The sequence below is a fragment of the Alternaria arbusti genome (assembly GCF_024043155.1).
Source record: "Alternaria arbusti strain BMP 1465 chromosome Unknown scaffold_1, whole genome shotgun sequence".
NCBI classification, from domain to species: domain Eukaryota; kingdom Fungi; phylum Ascomycota; class Dothideomycetes; order Pleosporales; family Pleosporaceae; genus Alternaria; species Alternaria arbusti.
In genome coordinates, this window is record NW_026249941.1 from 2558001 (window position 1) to 2574173 (window position 16173).

The 16173-nt window shown below is 53.8% G+C and overlaps 7 protein-coding genes across 7 annotated transcripts; 4 read left to right on the forward strand and 3 right to left on the reverse strand.

The window, feature by feature from the left end:
- Positions 1–810: 810 nt before the first annotated feature.
- J4E86_000930 (uncharacterized protein) lies at positions 811–2063 on the reverse strand (the record flags this gene model as incomplete). The annotated part of the gene is made up of 3 exons (XM_051441503.1): positions 811–1674; positions 1727–1961; positions 2035–2063. The coding sequence occupies 3 exons, from the start codon at positions 2061–2063 to the stop codon at positions 811–813; spliced, it is 1128 nt and encodes a 375-aa protein (XP_051307674.1).
- Positions 2064–3612: 1549 nt separating this feature from the next.
- Positions 3613–6294, forward strand: J4E86_000931 (uncharacterized protein; the record flags this gene model as incomplete). The annotated part of the gene is made up of 1 exon (XM_051441504.1): positions 3613–6294. One exon carries the CDS (start codon positions 3613–3615, stop codon positions 6292–6294), a length of 2682 nt encoding a protein of 893 aa, XP_051307675.1.
- Positions 6295–6676: 382 nt separating this feature from the next.
- On the reverse strand, positions 6677–8117 carry J4E86_000932 (uncharacterized protein; the record flags this gene model as incomplete). The annotated part of the gene is made up of 2 exons (XM_051441505.1): positions 6677–7298; positions 7348–8117. The coding sequence occupies 2 exons, from the start codon at positions 8115–8117 to the stop codon at positions 6677–6679; spliced, it is 1392 nt and encodes a 463-aa protein (XP_051307676.1).
- Positions 8118–8776: 659 nt separating this feature from the next.
- Positions 8777–9636, forward strand: J4E86_000933 (uncharacterized protein; the record flags this gene model as incomplete). The annotated part of the gene is made up of 3 exons (XM_051441506.1): positions 8777–8834; positions 8884–9201; positions 9257–9636. The coding sequence occupies 3 exons, from the start codon at positions 8777–8779 to the stop codon at positions 9634–9636; spliced, it is 756 nt and encodes a 251-aa protein (XP_051307677.1).
- A 133-nt stretch (positions 9637–9769) lies between these two features.
- Positions 9770–10804, reverse strand: J4E86_000934 (uncharacterized protein; the record flags this gene model as incomplete). Its single annotated transcript, XM_051441507.1, has 2 exons — positions 9770–10026; positions 10078–10804. 2 exons carry the CDS (start codon positions 10802–10804, stop codon positions 9770–9772), a joined length of 984 nt encoding a protein of 327 aa, XP_051307678.1.
- Positions 10805–11249: 445 nt separating this feature from the next.
- Positions 11250–11922, forward strand: J4E86_000935 (uncharacterized protein; the record flags this gene model as incomplete). The annotated part of the gene is made up of 2 exons (XM_051441508.1): positions 11250–11660; positions 11740–11922. 2 exons carry the CDS (start codon positions 11250–11252, stop codon positions 11920–11922), a joined length of 594 nt encoding a protein of 197 aa, XP_051307679.1.
- Positions 11923–13578: 1656 nt separating this feature from the next.
- Positions 13579–15826, forward strand: J4E86_000936 (uncharacterized protein; the record flags this gene model as incomplete). The annotated part of the gene is made up of 5 exons (XM_051441509.1): positions 13579–14332; positions 14379–14465; positions 14516–15427; positions 15477–15597; positions 15646–15826. 5 exons carry the CDS (start codon positions 13579–13581, stop codon positions 15824–15826), a joined length of 2055 nt encoding a protein of 684 aa, XP_051307680.1.
- Between the last annotated feature and the right edge of the window lie 347 nt (positions 15827–16173).

The following is a 16173-nucleotide window of genomic DNA, read 5'->3' on the forward strand; positions in this document are numbered from 1 at the left end:
GGAAAGGTGGCTATAGGCGAGAACGGACTGACTTTTGGCGTCGTCTCTAGAGTTGATGAGGGTCAAATGCATGGAAGCAGAACAGACTGTTTTTGGACGTCCGACCCTGTCTACCACCCCATGGAACTGTGCGTTTTTCTTTTGGTCTTTTTAACGTTTTGCTATTACACGTGTTGGAGAGATGAGACAGAGCTACCAAGAGGTACGGTTTGTGTGTTCCCCCCGATATGCTAGGACTGACCAGGCAAAGGCGGGATTCGGCATCATGACTGAGCCAGGAGTTTTTGAACATCTCACACATCGGCTTGTGAGTGGGTGATTTTTGGTAAAAAGCTTTTGCAAGACAGCGCCTACACACATGGCAATGTGAACTCGAACTTCGTTGAGCAGAAACTGTCTTCTCACATGTCCTTCTTTTCCAACTGTTCTCGGAAATTCGAGGGAAAAAAGACGCAAGGTGAGAGAGTAGGCAATGTGCGGCGAACACGACATTTTATACTGCATTCGTGTTTGGAGATAACTCCAGGTACGAGTCACGGCTTAGCTGCTTCTCTTTTATCATGCTGTTGGTGTCAATATGTTTTGAACATTACGTTTTTCCAAAGTTTAATAATGATGAGGATTTGGGGGTAGTCTGAGCTCACATCGTAATGTTCAAGTAATCGAAGTTTGCGTTTCTACCCTTTCTGGTTCAACTATTATGTCCAGCATATCTATGTAAAATATAACGCTTCAGCATTCATCTCTAAGATGCTAATGCAGGTGTCACTTCCTAGAAAGCACATGCCGTTCCACCCTCACTCCTCTAGCTCAAGCCTTCTTGTTCTTCAGCGCGTCGACGAACTCCTTTGGTGGTTGCTGCTCGTAACCTTCTGGGTTGTTCTCTGTCCACTTCCACAGGTCTGCGCAAGCATCCTCCAGTGTGAACTCTGTCTTCCAGTCTAGCTCCTTGTTCGCGAGTGTTGGGTTCGCTGTCAGGTCGAGCACGTCACCCTGTCTCCGTGGGGCAACCTCGTATGGCAGGTCGCGTCCGACAACGGTGCTGAAGGCCTTGATCATCTCGAAAACGGTTGAGCCCTTGCCAGTACCCAGGTTCCACGCCTTGACACCGGGTTGTTGTTCGCGCAGGTAGTTGAGCGCCTGGAGATGACCACGCGCTAGGTCGAGGACGTGGATGTAGTCGCGGATCGCTGTGCCATCCTTGCTCTTGTAGTCGTCACCGAAGACGAGCAATTTGTCGCGCTTGCCGATCGCAACTTGCGCCAACAAGGGAAGTAGGTTGTATGGTACACCCAGAGGGTTCTCGCCCATGATACCGCTGGGATGCGCACCAGCGGGGTTGAAGTACCTCAGTAGCGCAGCGTTCCACTTCTTGATCTCCTTCTCGTCCTTGCCGGCTTTCTTCGCATTGTTGCGCTCAGCCTCGATGGTATCTGTGATGGCACCCTCGATGGTGGACTTTGTGCGGCCGTATACGTTGGTCGGGCCGATGGGGCAGTGTTCGGGGATCGGGATCATGTTGGGGACGCGCGTCGCGTCGCCATAGACGGTCGCGGAGGAAGAGAACACGATGTTTGTGACATTGTGCTTTACCATGGAGGAGAGAAGCGCAATGGAGCCGCCGACGTTGACGCGGTAGTATGTCAGAGGAATCTCGCCAGACTCTCCAACGGCCTAGGAGGCGTTAGCTTGGGGTTGCGAGACAGTAGTTGACAAATGGACGCACCTTCAGCGCAGCAAAGTGGATGACATTGTCGATGTCTGGGTTCTCCTCGAACACCTTGTCGAGCGCAGCCTCATCTGTGACATCGCATTGGTAGAAGGCAGGTCGCTTGCCGCAGATGAGCTCGATGCGGTTGACGACTTCTGGGGAGGAGTTGTAGAGGTTGTCGACGATGACGACCTTGTAGTCGGCTTCGAGGAGGGCGAGAGCTGTGAATGAGCCAATGTAGCCGGTACCACTAAGCCATTGTCAGTACCAATGGCCTATGATGCTGTCTTGAAGCTGCGTGGAGGGGTGGAGGGGTAGCTTACCCGGTGACGAGAACGGATCCTACAACCATTGTGAGAACTTGAGGTATGTGAAGTAGAGAATGTTTCTGGGGGTCTGTCGCTCTTATGCGATTCGGCGACTGCGTTTGATTGCGAGGTTGCAGATATATAAAAACGCGGCAGCACGAGATGCTGGGTTCATGGGCTGTGCCACTAGTCGAGAGAGAAGAGCCGCGTGCGGATAGGTTTCCTCATTCGGCAAGGATGGTCTGGCTTTCTCATAGCCATCGCCAGACATGTGTTTCCCATAGACTTCCACGGTCTTCCAGTGTTTAGCATACTGTTCTTCATTAGACACATGTATGCGCAGCAGATTATCTGTACGGATTGGAGACGTCCACGGGTTGCACCAGCTACAACTTCATCATCTCGTGTTCTGCCCTGCCAAAATGCTGGGAACGCGTGTTGCGAGGACGGTAGACACAATGTCTATCATGTGGGATATGATCATGTCGAGTTTGGTACAGTAGAGTTGTAAGAGCAAGGGCTGTGACAGTGTGGGCCGATTGCGGGTGGGCTTGCCTGTCAGCCCTGTAGATCATGATAGCAACCCACCCACAGTCCATGAGTTGCTGCGTGGACTTGACCAGCCACTCCCCGTCTTGTGGCCACATGCGCCAGTCACAAAATGGCCGTACGACGTATCCTCTCGACTAGACTTGGGTGACGCAGGTACATGCGAGCAGGCAAAATAAGCGTTGTGGCTCTCAGGGTCTTGTGCTCCGCTTCCAGCTGGGCCCGGAAATTTCATGCATCATCCATGTCTTGTGGTAGCGGAGACACTAGCTCCCAGTCGTCTCTGAGGGGTGCTCCATCTCTCCCAGCTTGTTATTCTTGCTCCTGTCTGCTTGTGTCTCGTAAGAGTTAGTTTTTCGCGTCAAAGAATGCCATGTCACACACCGCCGGATGGAGCGCAGCCTCGCTTAACCTACCGGTTGCGGCGGCTTGCGGACAGGCTGAACCCTTGCACCTCAAAGCGCGACCTCGAACTTTCATCAACCTCATTGTCACCCATCAATACCAACTGAACAACATCGCGCCGGATCCTGGGAACATGATCGCGAGTCGCAATCTACGCATGAACGAGCGCCAGAAGTTTCTCCATCGAGTTTAGCCCCACAGCGCATCTGCCGGCTTCGACGCGTGAAGGCTTGTCCACGTGTTTACGGACCCACTGCAGGAACCCGCCATCAACAATACCGTCACCGAAAGTGTTAAAGAGCAAGAGTTGGAACGCAACGCGCCCGCAATCGCGCAAATAGGACGCGACGAAGTTGGGTCTCTGGCCGAGGTGTAAGTTGGCGCGATTTTCCTACCCATGTCTTTGAGATGTGCCCATGTACCTCCCATGCATTGCGAGGCTGTATGCACGTGTCGTCCTGATTCACCTTCACCTCGTCTTCACCGCGCAAATTTTCGCCAGCTGGCTGCAGCTTGGCAGCAGTTGGGCAACCCATTCTGTTTTCTATTGTCTTGTCATTGTCGCGAATCTGTCTTTTTTCTTTGTTCACAGCTATTGTTGGACGACTCCAGTCCTCTGGCGTCTTTTCTTTCTTCTACATGACCGCCCCAGCAACCCAATCCTCCAACGACCAACTACTTACACAACCTCAGCAAGCAATCCAGCCCCCTTCTTCTGTGCTTGGTTTCGAATTTGCTGGCGACACATCACTTCCAGATTTCAACCGCGATCTTGACGAGCTCATCGCCGCCATGTCGCAACGTGCCAACGGGGAGGCGCGCACGCCCGGAGGACGTAACCGTCGTTCAGATCGTCTCAGTCAAAAGGCAAACTCTGTTGTTGCAGATTCAGTTGTCACCAACGCCACCGCTTCCGCCGCAGCGAAACGTACTACAACAACTTTAACCAAGGTCGCCAGCCGCAGATCAAATGCTTATGGCGCGAGCGGTCGTACTGGTGCCCCAGATAAGCTTCCGGCCGCCCCTGCCACAGGATTTGCCCAGGCTATGGAGAACCAGATGGAGAAGTACGCCGACGATGAGGAAGAGGAGGACCATCAAAGCGAACAACAAAACCACGAGGAAGAAGGTGTCGAGGAACTTGGAAGTGAGCGCCAATCACGATTCATCAGGCAAAACCGCAACAGTGACAAGTTCTCACCTGTTGATGTGCGCAACCCCGCATCGAAGTCAAAGGTCACTCCTGGCTACTCCTTCATCGACAGTGATGACTTCGACCACAGCGATGATGATCTTGCGGCGTCTGTCGGCAATACCACCAAGTCGTTCGGTCTTGCCCACGAGGCTGGCATGCTAGTGTCCCAGGATCCATTCATGGGCTCGCCTCTCGCAAAGCCTGCAGCATCGACCCGCAAACCTGACCTTACAACATCTACCAACAACACAAAATCGAACGGCATCACCCACGAGGCTGCTACTTCGGGCGCACAAGATCCGTTCGTCAGGCCAGCAGTACCGAGTCGCAGGCCCGCCAGTCGCACTGTGAATGGAGCAAGGACCCAAGGACCCACCCCCGTTTTATCTCAAAGTTCTGTTCGTAACAGGGTATCAGTCCAACCTCAGGGTGCTACTCCTGCCGAAAATGCTATCAAGGCACCCATCCAAGGACAGTCCCATATCAGGGCAAACGTGCAGCGGCCTACTGTTCGCGCTCCGTCAGCTGAAAATGAAGGATCTGTAAGAGATCTAATCGTCGAGGAGCAGACTAGACTTCAACAACAAGGCCCACCATCGCAGTCACAGCGACAGTCAGAGCGACGCCGCCCGCACCAAAAGGATAGGGTCGAGCTCAACGCATGGCTTGGCGATGTTGAACCAGATGAGGTTGACGAGCCGGTATGGGAATGGAAAAAGCTTATGATTTGGGCGTTTGGTGGATTGGCCGGGTTACTGCTGTTGAGCTACCTTATCTCCTCCGCCATGGTGGCCACGCCATTCCCCGAATCAGCCGTGCGTACGCCTGGATTGGTGAAGGCTGTGGGCGCACGAGTCAGTCATACATATGAGAAGATTACCGAGTTCATCCTCCCTCCCACCGAGCACAAACTCACAGAGGCTGAACTGGCTCAAGCGTATAAGAACAACGGCGACGACAACCTCTTATGGGGCCGCATGTCCAACATCGACAAGCGACACACGCAGCGCTTGGAGGATGTTCGTGCAGATATGCGCACCACAATTGAGGAGCTCAAGCAGGAGCTTCCTGAAGTCATGATCGTTCGCCGTAATGAGGATGGCACTTCTGAAATCACGGATGACTTCTGGATGGCACTGACTGGCAAGACACGTTCAAGCATGGGCGACAAAGAGTGGGCGCGCTACATCGAACAGACCAAGACCAAGCTCGGCGAGCTCTTCGACACCACGGCCCAGCAAGAACGCAGCCACACTGAGAGCTGGCCACAGGCCGTCTCTCGTGATGAGTTCGTCACCTTCATGGAGCGCCGTTACGAAAAATTGACCGCTCAAGTCGACAAGAAGATCGACGAAGCTATCCGAGCCCAGAGCGCTCAGTTCAAGACGATGGTACAAGCAGAGGCTCGAAAGACCATGATGGACCAAATCCGACTCAACTCTCTTGCGCAAGCCAACCTTGTCGCAAACTACGAACTCCACCTCACCAAGCCCAACTACTTCTCTCCTGGTCTGGGCGCCGTCGTCGATCCTGACATGTCTTCCGTCACATACAACCACCGAGCTGGTCGACTCCACGGACTCATACGCCGCTGGGCCTTCGTCCCTCATCGCAACCCACCCATGGCAGCGCTGACAAAGTGGGAAGAGCCAGGCGACTGCTGGTGCTCTGCCGGCCAAGCGCCCGTTTCAAGCGGTCAGGCCCAACTCACTGTCAAACTCCCACGTCCCGTCACCCCCAAACAGGTCACTATCGAGCACGTCCCCATGAGCATGATGCCAGCGCGCAACATCTCCAACGCGCCCCGCGACATCGAGCTCTGGGTCCAGACAGACGCGCCCATTAACCCCTACTACTCCCACCGCCAGGTAACCTGCCGCGACCCGCCGCCACCCAGCTTTGACGGCCCCGCCTGGAAGTGCCTGGGATCCTTCAAATACAACATCCATGCATCCAACCACCTCCAGACGTTCGACCTCGCTGGCGAGCCGTCCGAACCCGTTTCGAAGGCCATGGTACGCGTGACTAGTAACTGGGGTGCCAGTCACACGTGCCTGTACCAGGTCAGGCTACACGGGACGGATGCAGAGAAGGACTACGAGTACCCTGTGAGCCTAATGGATTAGGCTCTCGTAATAGCTGGGATGATGTCGTAATGTAGCATGACGGCGTTTTATATTGTTTTCTGCAGGATACCTTCGGGTTTTTACGATTGTGTTTGTATACCCAGGATAGTTACAGAGCATTAGGAATTGAAATTTAACTTGACGATTATGAAGTCTTTTGGCTACGGTGACTTTTCGAGTGACGTTTCTGAACGTGCTGATTCATTGAGGGTGAGCGAAATGCACAGAGCAGGCTTTGGGGTTACGTGGTTCATGTATTGGAGTGCGACAGGCTCACTTTTGTGGCATGCTATCTACTTCCAAACACCCAATGTATCCGCCATGCCCTACTATAGGCAGCACCAACAATTCTTTCTAGACTATCGTATATCATCAGGCCCATCTATCGCACAACGCCTCCCTTGAGAGTGGGAATGCTACACAGACCGTCCTTGGTCCTCAGCTTAGCTACACCCGTCTTCTTATCCGCGCCCTCGCCGCTCAATTGTGGTACGACGCCGACATCGAAGCCAACCTCCAGACCGTCCGTTGTAGTGAAGCCTGGCTGGATCATCTCCCAGACCTTCTTCTTGGGGTTGAGTACCGGCTCAGGCTCGCCTTCCCAGCCCTCGAAGTAGACGCGGTCGCCGGCCTTGCTCTCCTTGGGGGGATCTACCAGCTCGACTGGTCCCTTGTGGCTGTCCTCTCCCTCGGTAACGCGTGGTGACGCAGCGAGTACCATTGCACAGCTCTTGACACCGCGCATAGTGACGGGCTTCAGGTTGCACACTGCGACAATCTTGCGGTTCTGCATCTCCGAGAGGGGAATCAGGCCATTGAGACCCGAGCATACGGTGCGCACGACCTGACCTTCGTACTCTGAGGTGTTGTCTGTGCCAGGAGCGTCGCCGCATGCGATTGTGGATACGTAGAGCGAGTCGGCGTTGGGGTGGGTCTCGGCCTTGAGGATGTGGCCTACGCGGAGGTCGATGAGGGCGGGAGAGAGGGGCTTCTCGACTGGCGCGCTGCGTGTTGTTAGATGGTGCGTAAACGCAGGATAGAAACATGACTTACGCTTTCTGGGGCTTGGGCTGCTTCTCCTTCTTTTCCTTCTTCTTCTTCTCGGTTGGCGCACCTTCTGGAACACCGCCAGCTGAGCCACCCGCTGCGTTGCCGACGACTGCAGATGCTACAGCAGAGCCAGCGGCCTCGGCCTTACCCTTTGCCTTCTCCGCCTTGGTCTTGCCTCCCTGGCCTCCTTGTGCGGCTTGTCCTTGGTCTCCAGTCAGAGTAGTAGCTGTAGCACCAGATGCGGCGGCACTGGCAGCAGCAGCCTCCTTCTCCTTCTTCTTGCGCTCCTTCTCGGCCTTTGCGTCTACTGGCTTAATCTTGAAGATGACGTTGTCCTGGTCAATGTTGACCTTGTCGTCCAGCTTCAGGCCGAAGACAGGCGACTTCTGGACAAAGTCGACATGGCGGACGATGTGGTGGTATCCCTGCTCTCCAGTCCTCTCCTCAGCACTCCATTTCGAGACTACTGGCGCGAGCTTCTGGTAGAGGGCGATGTCTGCGACGGAGGGCTTTGCGCCGAGGACGGTGGTTCGGCTCGAGAGGTGTGTGTTGAGTGATGATAGGCGCTCGGAGGCTTTGGCGGCATCCTCAGAGGAGGAGGCAATGTGGGAGGCAGTAATCAGCCATTGACTGAGTTCGGTCTTCTCGGCGTCAGTGTAGGTGACTTCAGGGTAAAGGGCCTGCGAGGCCTTGACCGCGTCCGTCTCGTCGGCGGCGTTGTTGGGCGCATGTGTCTTCAGGAAAGTGACCAGGGTCTTGTCGATTGTGGTCATGGTGGGCAGTGGTGCGAAGGTTCGCTGGAAAAAGTTGAGGGCAAGTGGCTGTAGTGGGGTGAAGAAATCCGCCGTAAAGCTACTGGGCGCGGTGGCTATGAATCTGTGGGGATGTGTAGGCGGTATGAAAGATGCTCCAGCCTGGCAATATCTAGTCCGTGGTAATTGGGGTCGTCCGATGTGTAATATGCGAGAAAAGGGCGTAGCGGAGGGACAACGGCGAAGATGCATGATTCACGTGAGTCAAATTCAGGTCCTTCGTCACCGCGCGGGGCTCAGAAGCTTCCGCCATGTCGCCGCACAGGCCATCGCGTTTCCCAAGTCGCGTGTCCATCGCATGCATCGCGTCGAGTGCACCTCAAGATGATGCTGTTATGCCGAGGGTTGAGATGTCTCGTATTATGAACTACTCTCCACGCGTAGATGGTGCTTGATCGTTTCTCGTTCATGCCGCCCGCAGTCCTTCGAGACATCAATATGCGAAAGGCAGAACCAGCCCCCTCAATGTTCTAAGCAGACGATGCTGTAGCCTATGGTATGTCTGTGGAAGGCAAAGACAGTTTGGATGACGAGTCGTTTGCTGCCTGCGCCCCACGTCTACCTAGGTATAACATGGCGAGCTCTCCTTCCCCGCAACACCATTTCTACACAGCATCACCATGGCGTCCGAGTCGTCACCAGATGTGCCCAAGGGCAGGAAGAGGTTCATTCCTCTGGGTAGGACATTTCCACATACACTGCATACATGCCAGCTGACGCGCGACAGAAAACAATCCCGATGTCATGTCCGCTCTCGTCCACAAGCTCGGTCTGTCGGAGAAGCTTGCATTCCACGATGTCTTTAGCATAGACGAGCCCGAACTACTTGCTTTCGTACCTCGACCGGCTCACGCCCTCCTCCTCGTCTTCCCTGTCAGCAAGACATACGAGACATTCCGCATGCAGGAAGACAAGGACAAGCCTGAATATCAGGGACATGGCCCAGAGGAGGAGGTCATCTGGTATAAGCAGACTATTGGAAATGCTTGTGGTCTAATCGGATTACTCCACGGCGTCTCCAACGGTTCCGCCCGTACACACATCAGTTAGTAGCCGCCGTGTTCCGAGACAGCCATCAGACATGCTGACAAGAGCCTTAGAACCCGACTCGAATCTGGCCAAGCTAGTCAACGACGCGATACCTCTCAAACCTGTCGAACGAGCCGACCTCCTCTACGAATCTGAAGCTCTCGAGAGTGCACATCAAAGCGCTGCATCGGGTGGTGACACTGCTGCGCCCGAGGCCGATTCCGACGTCGACCTACATTACGTTTGCTTTATCAAGTCGGACAAGAACCATCTGTGGGAGCTTGACGGTCGGCGGAAAGGTCCCCTTGACCGCGGTGCGCTGGGTCCAGACGAGGATGTCCTGAGCGAAAAGGCTCTTGATCTGGGCGTACGTAGCTTCCTCAAGCGCGAGGCGGAGGCCGGCGGAGGCGAGTTGCGTTTCAGTCTGATCACGCTTGCCGAGTCGTTCTAGGAGGATAACGAGAGGAGGGAATCCCGGCAATTCGCTGAAATGTCTTGCGATGAATTCTAAGGTACAACGCTGCATGGACTGTAGCATGATGTATACACTAGTCTATACTACTTCAAGGAGTATATTACTCTCCTCAAAAGCCATCCACCTTGACTTCTCGTTCCTCCTTGAGCGGTAGATACACCTTCTCCCATAGATCACTCCTCTCGCCAAGATGATACGTCAAGCTCACATCCTGCATACCTGGAGGTGATGAGGAAGAAGAAGCCATGGTTTCGAGTTGTGAGATGATGTTCTCTAGACCCAATGCCTTCCCGGTAGCTTGCGTACTGCCAGCTTCCAGCGAGACATGGACGATGTGAATGTGGAAGTGGTAGTACGTCGGTTGATCTACACATCGGTTAGTAACTCTTCGCAACAATCTTCCCGGTATAGACTTACAGTGCACGTAAAGCTTCAACTCGTCCCTCTCAAGCTCCGGGTAAAGCTTCACAGTCGCTTCAAGCATCTTCTCTCGCATATGCTTCACCCATTCCGTCATGTTCTTCTTCAAGTCCCTCACACTCCAGATATCCCTTCGCTCCACGATGCCGAGCAAGTGCAGACTACCCATCGTCTTACGGTCCCAGTTGAGATCAGGCAAAAGCAAGAAGCCCTCCTCGCCCGACTCACGGTAGATGACATCCTCTTGTTCAGTCCGGCCCTCAATGATGTTGAATACCCAGTTCAACGCGCCCTTTTCACGCTGTGCCTGCATGTACGGCCTCACGTACTTTTCGTAGATCTCTGGGGTCTCGGTGACGACCCTCAAGCGCTGCTGCTCATACTTCTTGATGTGCTTATCGGTACAAGGATAGATTAGGTTCAACTTGAAGTCTGGGGGTGGATTTTCGTCGCTGGGATTGGAGTTTGCGAGGAACCAGGCGTAGATGTCGTTTGCACCAAGGTTCTTAATGTTGCGGAGCGAGGTGGAGAAGTTGTTTAGGATTTCGGGGTTCGTATCAAAGGCAGCGCGCTCAGCGAGCAGGAGAGCGGGTTTAGAGTCTATGGTGCCCAGAAGGGAGATGCGACGGCCAGCTTGGTCGGAATTCAAGAGGCGGGTCAGATGGAATTTGGGGATTAGAGCCTCCGCGTGGGCGGCGACATCTGGGGGTGTTGTGGAAGTCATTGTTGACTGTAGGTTGTGAAGCACAATTCCAGCACTAAGGTCATAGTCAGTAAGAGTGAACACCTAAGAAACATGGCATGTTCTATGTATGAGTCAAGCGTCCTCGTCACGGACTTTCACGTCTACTCAGGTATACGCGTTCGTTTTAACAAGATTCGCGATTTTGACAAGTCTGGGGATTGTGAACTTACCAGAACAAGGTAGAATAGTCCTAAAAACACATGCAAAGTATCCCGCGGTTTCGGCACGATGTGGGGGTGGAGATTGATGCGAGGTCACATGTCTGCGCGATCTCGCGTATCACTGCAGCAACCAGGGAAGGCGCCCCGATCGACGCCAAGCAAATCCAATGAGGTCACTCAACCCAACCACCCCATCATAGCACGCAACCATCACGACGTCAAATACCTAAGAATCACCAGATATCGATCGCAAATACATCAATATGGCACCCAAACGCAAAGCATCAGGCCCAGCGGCCAAATCGCAACAGTCGACTCTCGCATTCCACGGAACGACAAATAGGGTCACAAAGTCCGGCGTAAAAGCACAAGGCGCAAAGAAGAACCTCCTCGAAGCGAAGCTGAAAGACGTGAAGCCGGAGACCATCGACATCTCAGATACTGAGCCGACCACGACGGAAGCTGCGATCATCGAGCAAACAGAACAGGAGGTCAAGGCGCAGGAGGTTGAGAGTACACCAGAGGAGGACCAAGCACGGCGCATATCAGATGCAGCGATCAAGAAGTACTGGGCTGCAAAGGAGAAGCAAAGGCGCGCACCAAGGGCACACCAGGGGGCTCTAAGCTTGCACGAGAAGATCCTCAGGGAGTTCGACATGAGCGCGCACTATGGCGTAAGTTTACTACTCAGCACCCTGCCTTCAGAGCTCCCCCACGTCTTGGTGCACCACTAACACGACTTGCGCTATGTAGCCATGCACCGGAATCGCTCGGTTGAAGCGCTGGAAGCGAGCGCAACGGCTCGATCTCGACCCGCCGATCGAAGTACTCGCAGTCTTGTTGAGGGAGCAGGACGCGGGCGATAAGGACAGGATAGCTGTTCAGCGCTCCATCGTCGATGATATATTGAACTCAAAAGCCGAGCTTGATGTATGAGGATAGGTCTTGGCTTGCGGAGCGCGGATTGTGGGATGGACCCTGTCAGAGTGATACCTTTTCATGATATCTGTAACGCACGAGGATTTGGATACTGAGTTTATGCGAGGAGTTGGGCGTCATGACTGAACGGGGTACAACGATTGTGTGTGTACAGCAAGAGGAGTATTGGTAGGCACGCGAGCAGTCACCACCATGTAGACCGGCTGCAGGTTAACAACCCAACCCAAAAGATCTTACACGAACCCGCTTCACATGTTATTATAACCGATGTCTAGAGCTTCGCGACAGGATGCGCTTCGAACCTTTTTCTCATCGTGCGTCAGCATGCATCGGGGCTTACGACTCAAATACTTGGGCAGACATAGTAGGCTCGGATCTAGTAAACGAACACAGACACCTGGTCCTGGTCTGCCTCCCTTGCAAAGCGATAAGAAGCGACAACGTAATGCGGGGTTGTGAGGTCGACTAGACAGTGTGGCCTCGTGAATCGTGTTTAGCTAGTACGTCCAAAGCGTGCAGTCTGCAGCTGGTCGTTTGACAGCCATGAGGAGGCTCCAGACTCTAGTCTCGTCGGCGGCTCCAGAGTGCCAAAAGACGCGGGGTTGATCGGCAATCGCTCGATGAAGCTCCAGACTTCAAGCTCGCGTGTTGGGTGGCAATTGCTGAGCTGCACGCCAGTGGGGCATGATGCTGGATCCGCATGCGAATGGCACACTAACTGTCAGCCCGATTCCACGCTGCCGGCGACGTCCTTGTTAGCGGGACGTGAGCTCTATAGTGGCTAGTTTAGCATGCACACTGCGTGCCCTCATATCTCCGCACGCATCCTTGCCCAGTCTGCCAGACCCACCCACTGGCATCCTTATCGCCCTTGGACAACTGCGCCGTGATGCTGCCGAATCCCAGCGGCTGTCATGGAGCAGGAACAGCTTCTGTGCATGCCCCGTGTGCGGTGTCGTCTACACGGGCCAACGATTGCAGAGCTGTCGGAGCAGGCATTGCGTGGTGGCGCGCACCACGAAGCTGGGTTGGGTGAATTAAAACGGCGCCTTGTCGAATGCTGGGAAAGTCAGATAGCGGGGAACCACTAGAGACGCCCATATCCCTCGTCGTGGCTACAACCTCCATCGACGCCCCTCGCCCCTCCATGTTTTCTTCTTTCTTCTCGACTTAATTCAGTTCAATCCATTCCCCGCAATTCTTCACTTCACCTGTCCTCACATCATGTTCACCGTCGCGCTGTAGGTCGTACCTTCCTGCAAAGGGTCGCAACTTCTCGACGGCCCTCGTGCTTACCTCTTTGACCCCGGCTGTTGATCAACTCAACAACTAACGTGCGCCGTCTCCCCAAACTTTCATCGCGGTAGGTCCCACATCTCGAGGCATAAGACGCCCTTCGGTCCCGTGTACTGACCATTGCGCGACAGATCACTCCTGTCACTCTACTCTGTCGTGATACGCACGCTCCTGCTGTACATTGGTGGTCCTCTGACCCCTCCGCTGCATCTCTTTGATTGGGAAGGGACCATCGCCATTAGCCAGCCTATTGCTATTGCAAGGAGCCTGCCCAATTGATTCCTCGCCCACCACAGGCCCTTCACACGTTGCGCGCCTTCGACCACATTCTAATCCCCAAGCCTTGGACTTGTCAACATGGCTGCTGCTGTCGCCAGATATCCTTCTATGCCCGGTCGTTCTTCGACACCTCCACCGCACCTGTCGCTCAACACCTCTTCTCGGGGTACGCCTACTGCCATTCCCAACAAGCACATCCCGGAGTGCTCTCCTGGTGGACTCCCTGCAACTCCCCCAGCATCGCCCCCGCGCCAGGACAGTCTTATTGAAACCTCGTCAATCACATACCCACCAGATGCATACTGTTCACTCTACTCCGATGACCCGCCCGTGTACACCATCACAGCGGATCGCATGGCGGAGGCCCTAGAGCACATTGCAACGCAGCCGCTTCCGAACCCCGACCAAGTCTTTCCGTGGATGCATGGTCTTCACTCCGAGAATCAGATACAACTTGCTTTCTTCTCTTCTCGTCGCAGAAGCGGTCGGAAAGTTCCCAGATGCATTCGCAGTATTACTGTCGTCAAAACCGGCGGGAATCTGTCAGCTTCCAAGCTCAAGGGCGCAATTGCACCAGATGAGCTACTGGAATCGGTGTCTTCTGATACTCCCAGGTTCATTGAATGTGACCCCAAGGATGGCTTTTCTGTGCGCAACTTCCAGATCCAGGCCTGTAAACTGGCTATGGTGTCTGACATCATAGTATATGGCGACCACAAAACCAAGCCGCAAGACACAATTGCGCTAGCTCAGAAGATTTCCAGAGCGCAGAGGCAGTATGAAGCAAGGAACGGGTTTCCGCATTGCTTGTTCAACACGTTCATGCTCTCAGGTACGACCAGTGACTACTCTCGAGTGTGCAAAACTAACAACTTTAGATCCCTTTGCGTCCATGCAGGAGAAGTACCCGAAGCTAGTTGCTATTAATTCTACTGGCGACATGACAGGAGAGATCGCCGATTTCTGTAAGTTAGTATGCAACAGAAGATGACCCATTGCTGACATGAACATGCAGTCTATTGGGAACGATATGAGATGAGTGCGATGTCGAAAGCAACTGAGATCAGCAACAACGTTTTCTTGGGACCAACGCCTGATCAAGCACTGCATCCGGACTGCATGGGAGAAGAAGGCTACGATATGCTGATTGAAGCGACTGATCTTGCGCATGTACCCGAATCGCGCTCGCTCCGAGCCCTCCGCATGGGTCTGGAACGAGTTCACCGCAAGTCTACCCTGCACATGGAATTTCCCTCATCCGGAAGCATCATGCCTCCTACATGGGCGCATGGCGAAGTTGACGGCCTGATGGAAATGTGCAAGTGGATGTACGAGCTGGCGAACCCACAAGAGGTCCGGCGGTCGAAGCGACGACGGGAAGAAGAAGACGAAGCTATAGAGATGGACGACATTGCTGCGCCACGCAAGTTTTTGATACACTGCACCGATGGTTATACCGAGACGACACTTCTGGCTTTGGCTTACTTCATGTATGCGGAAGGCCTACCTGTTCACGATGCTTGGATTCAAATGCATCGCGACAAGGGCCGCAACTTCTTCGCATACCCTTCGGATGTTGCCCTTCTAACAGCGATCCAACCTCGGATCCTTCAAGACTCCCCTCGCTTCAACCAGAGTGTTCTTAATCTTTCCGAACCACGCTGGCTTTCGAAGCTCGACGGCAGTCTGCCCAGTCGGATCTTGCCTTACATGTACCTCGGCAACCTTGGACACGCTAACAACCCGGAGCTCCTCCGCGCTATGGGCATTAACCGCATCCTGAGTGTTGGAGAACCGCTTTCTTGGCCGGAAGACGTCAAGAAGAAGCTCGACTGGCCTGCCGAGAACTTCCTGATGGTCGACCGAGTTCAGGACAATGGCGTAGACCCGCTCTGGGGCGAGTTTGAGCGCTGCCTGAAATTCATTGGTGAGTGGCATGACTCCACGCTGAGACTCGCATAGCTGACCTTTTGTAGAAGCAGGCAAGAAAGAAGGAGGCGCTACTTTAGTGCATTGTCGTGTTGGCGTGTCGCGTTCTGCAACGATTTGTATTGCTGAAGTTATGAACGAGATGGGCCTATCCTTCCCTCGTGCCTAGTAAGTAACGAGCTGTCTTCCATTTGACTTAGACTAACCTAATTCCAGCTGCTTTGTTCGGGCACGACGACTTAATGTTATAATTCAACCACACCTTCGATTCACTTACGAACTTCTTAAGTGGGAAGAGTACCAGCGTCAACGACGTAATGAGCCTCTTCGCCGCGACCTGGAGTGGGCAACAGTTGCGCGCGAAATCGCGCTGATGAACAAGCCCTACTCCAGATAACGACTTCTATGACCTCTCCGACCTCTCTGCTCGATATGACTCACGACGATACGACTCGTACATGTACGATTACAGGCCCTCCCACCTCTGAGCTGCCTATTCTGTTCAGGATGATCCATCATCCCTTGTGTGCGATATGGGCGTTTGCAATTCCTTCGTCTTGCTCTGTCATGATCTTTCCTTCTACTTCCGATGTTTGCGTTGATTCTGTCCTGCGACCCTGCTGTTTTGCACTACGGATCTGAGCCTGGTTTCGCGTTGTCTGGTCTACTTTTGCGAAACCGTAGTCGCAAGATTTTGCTGTACTGGATGTCTGTCATTCTGGGTCTACGGTCTGGATGTCAATG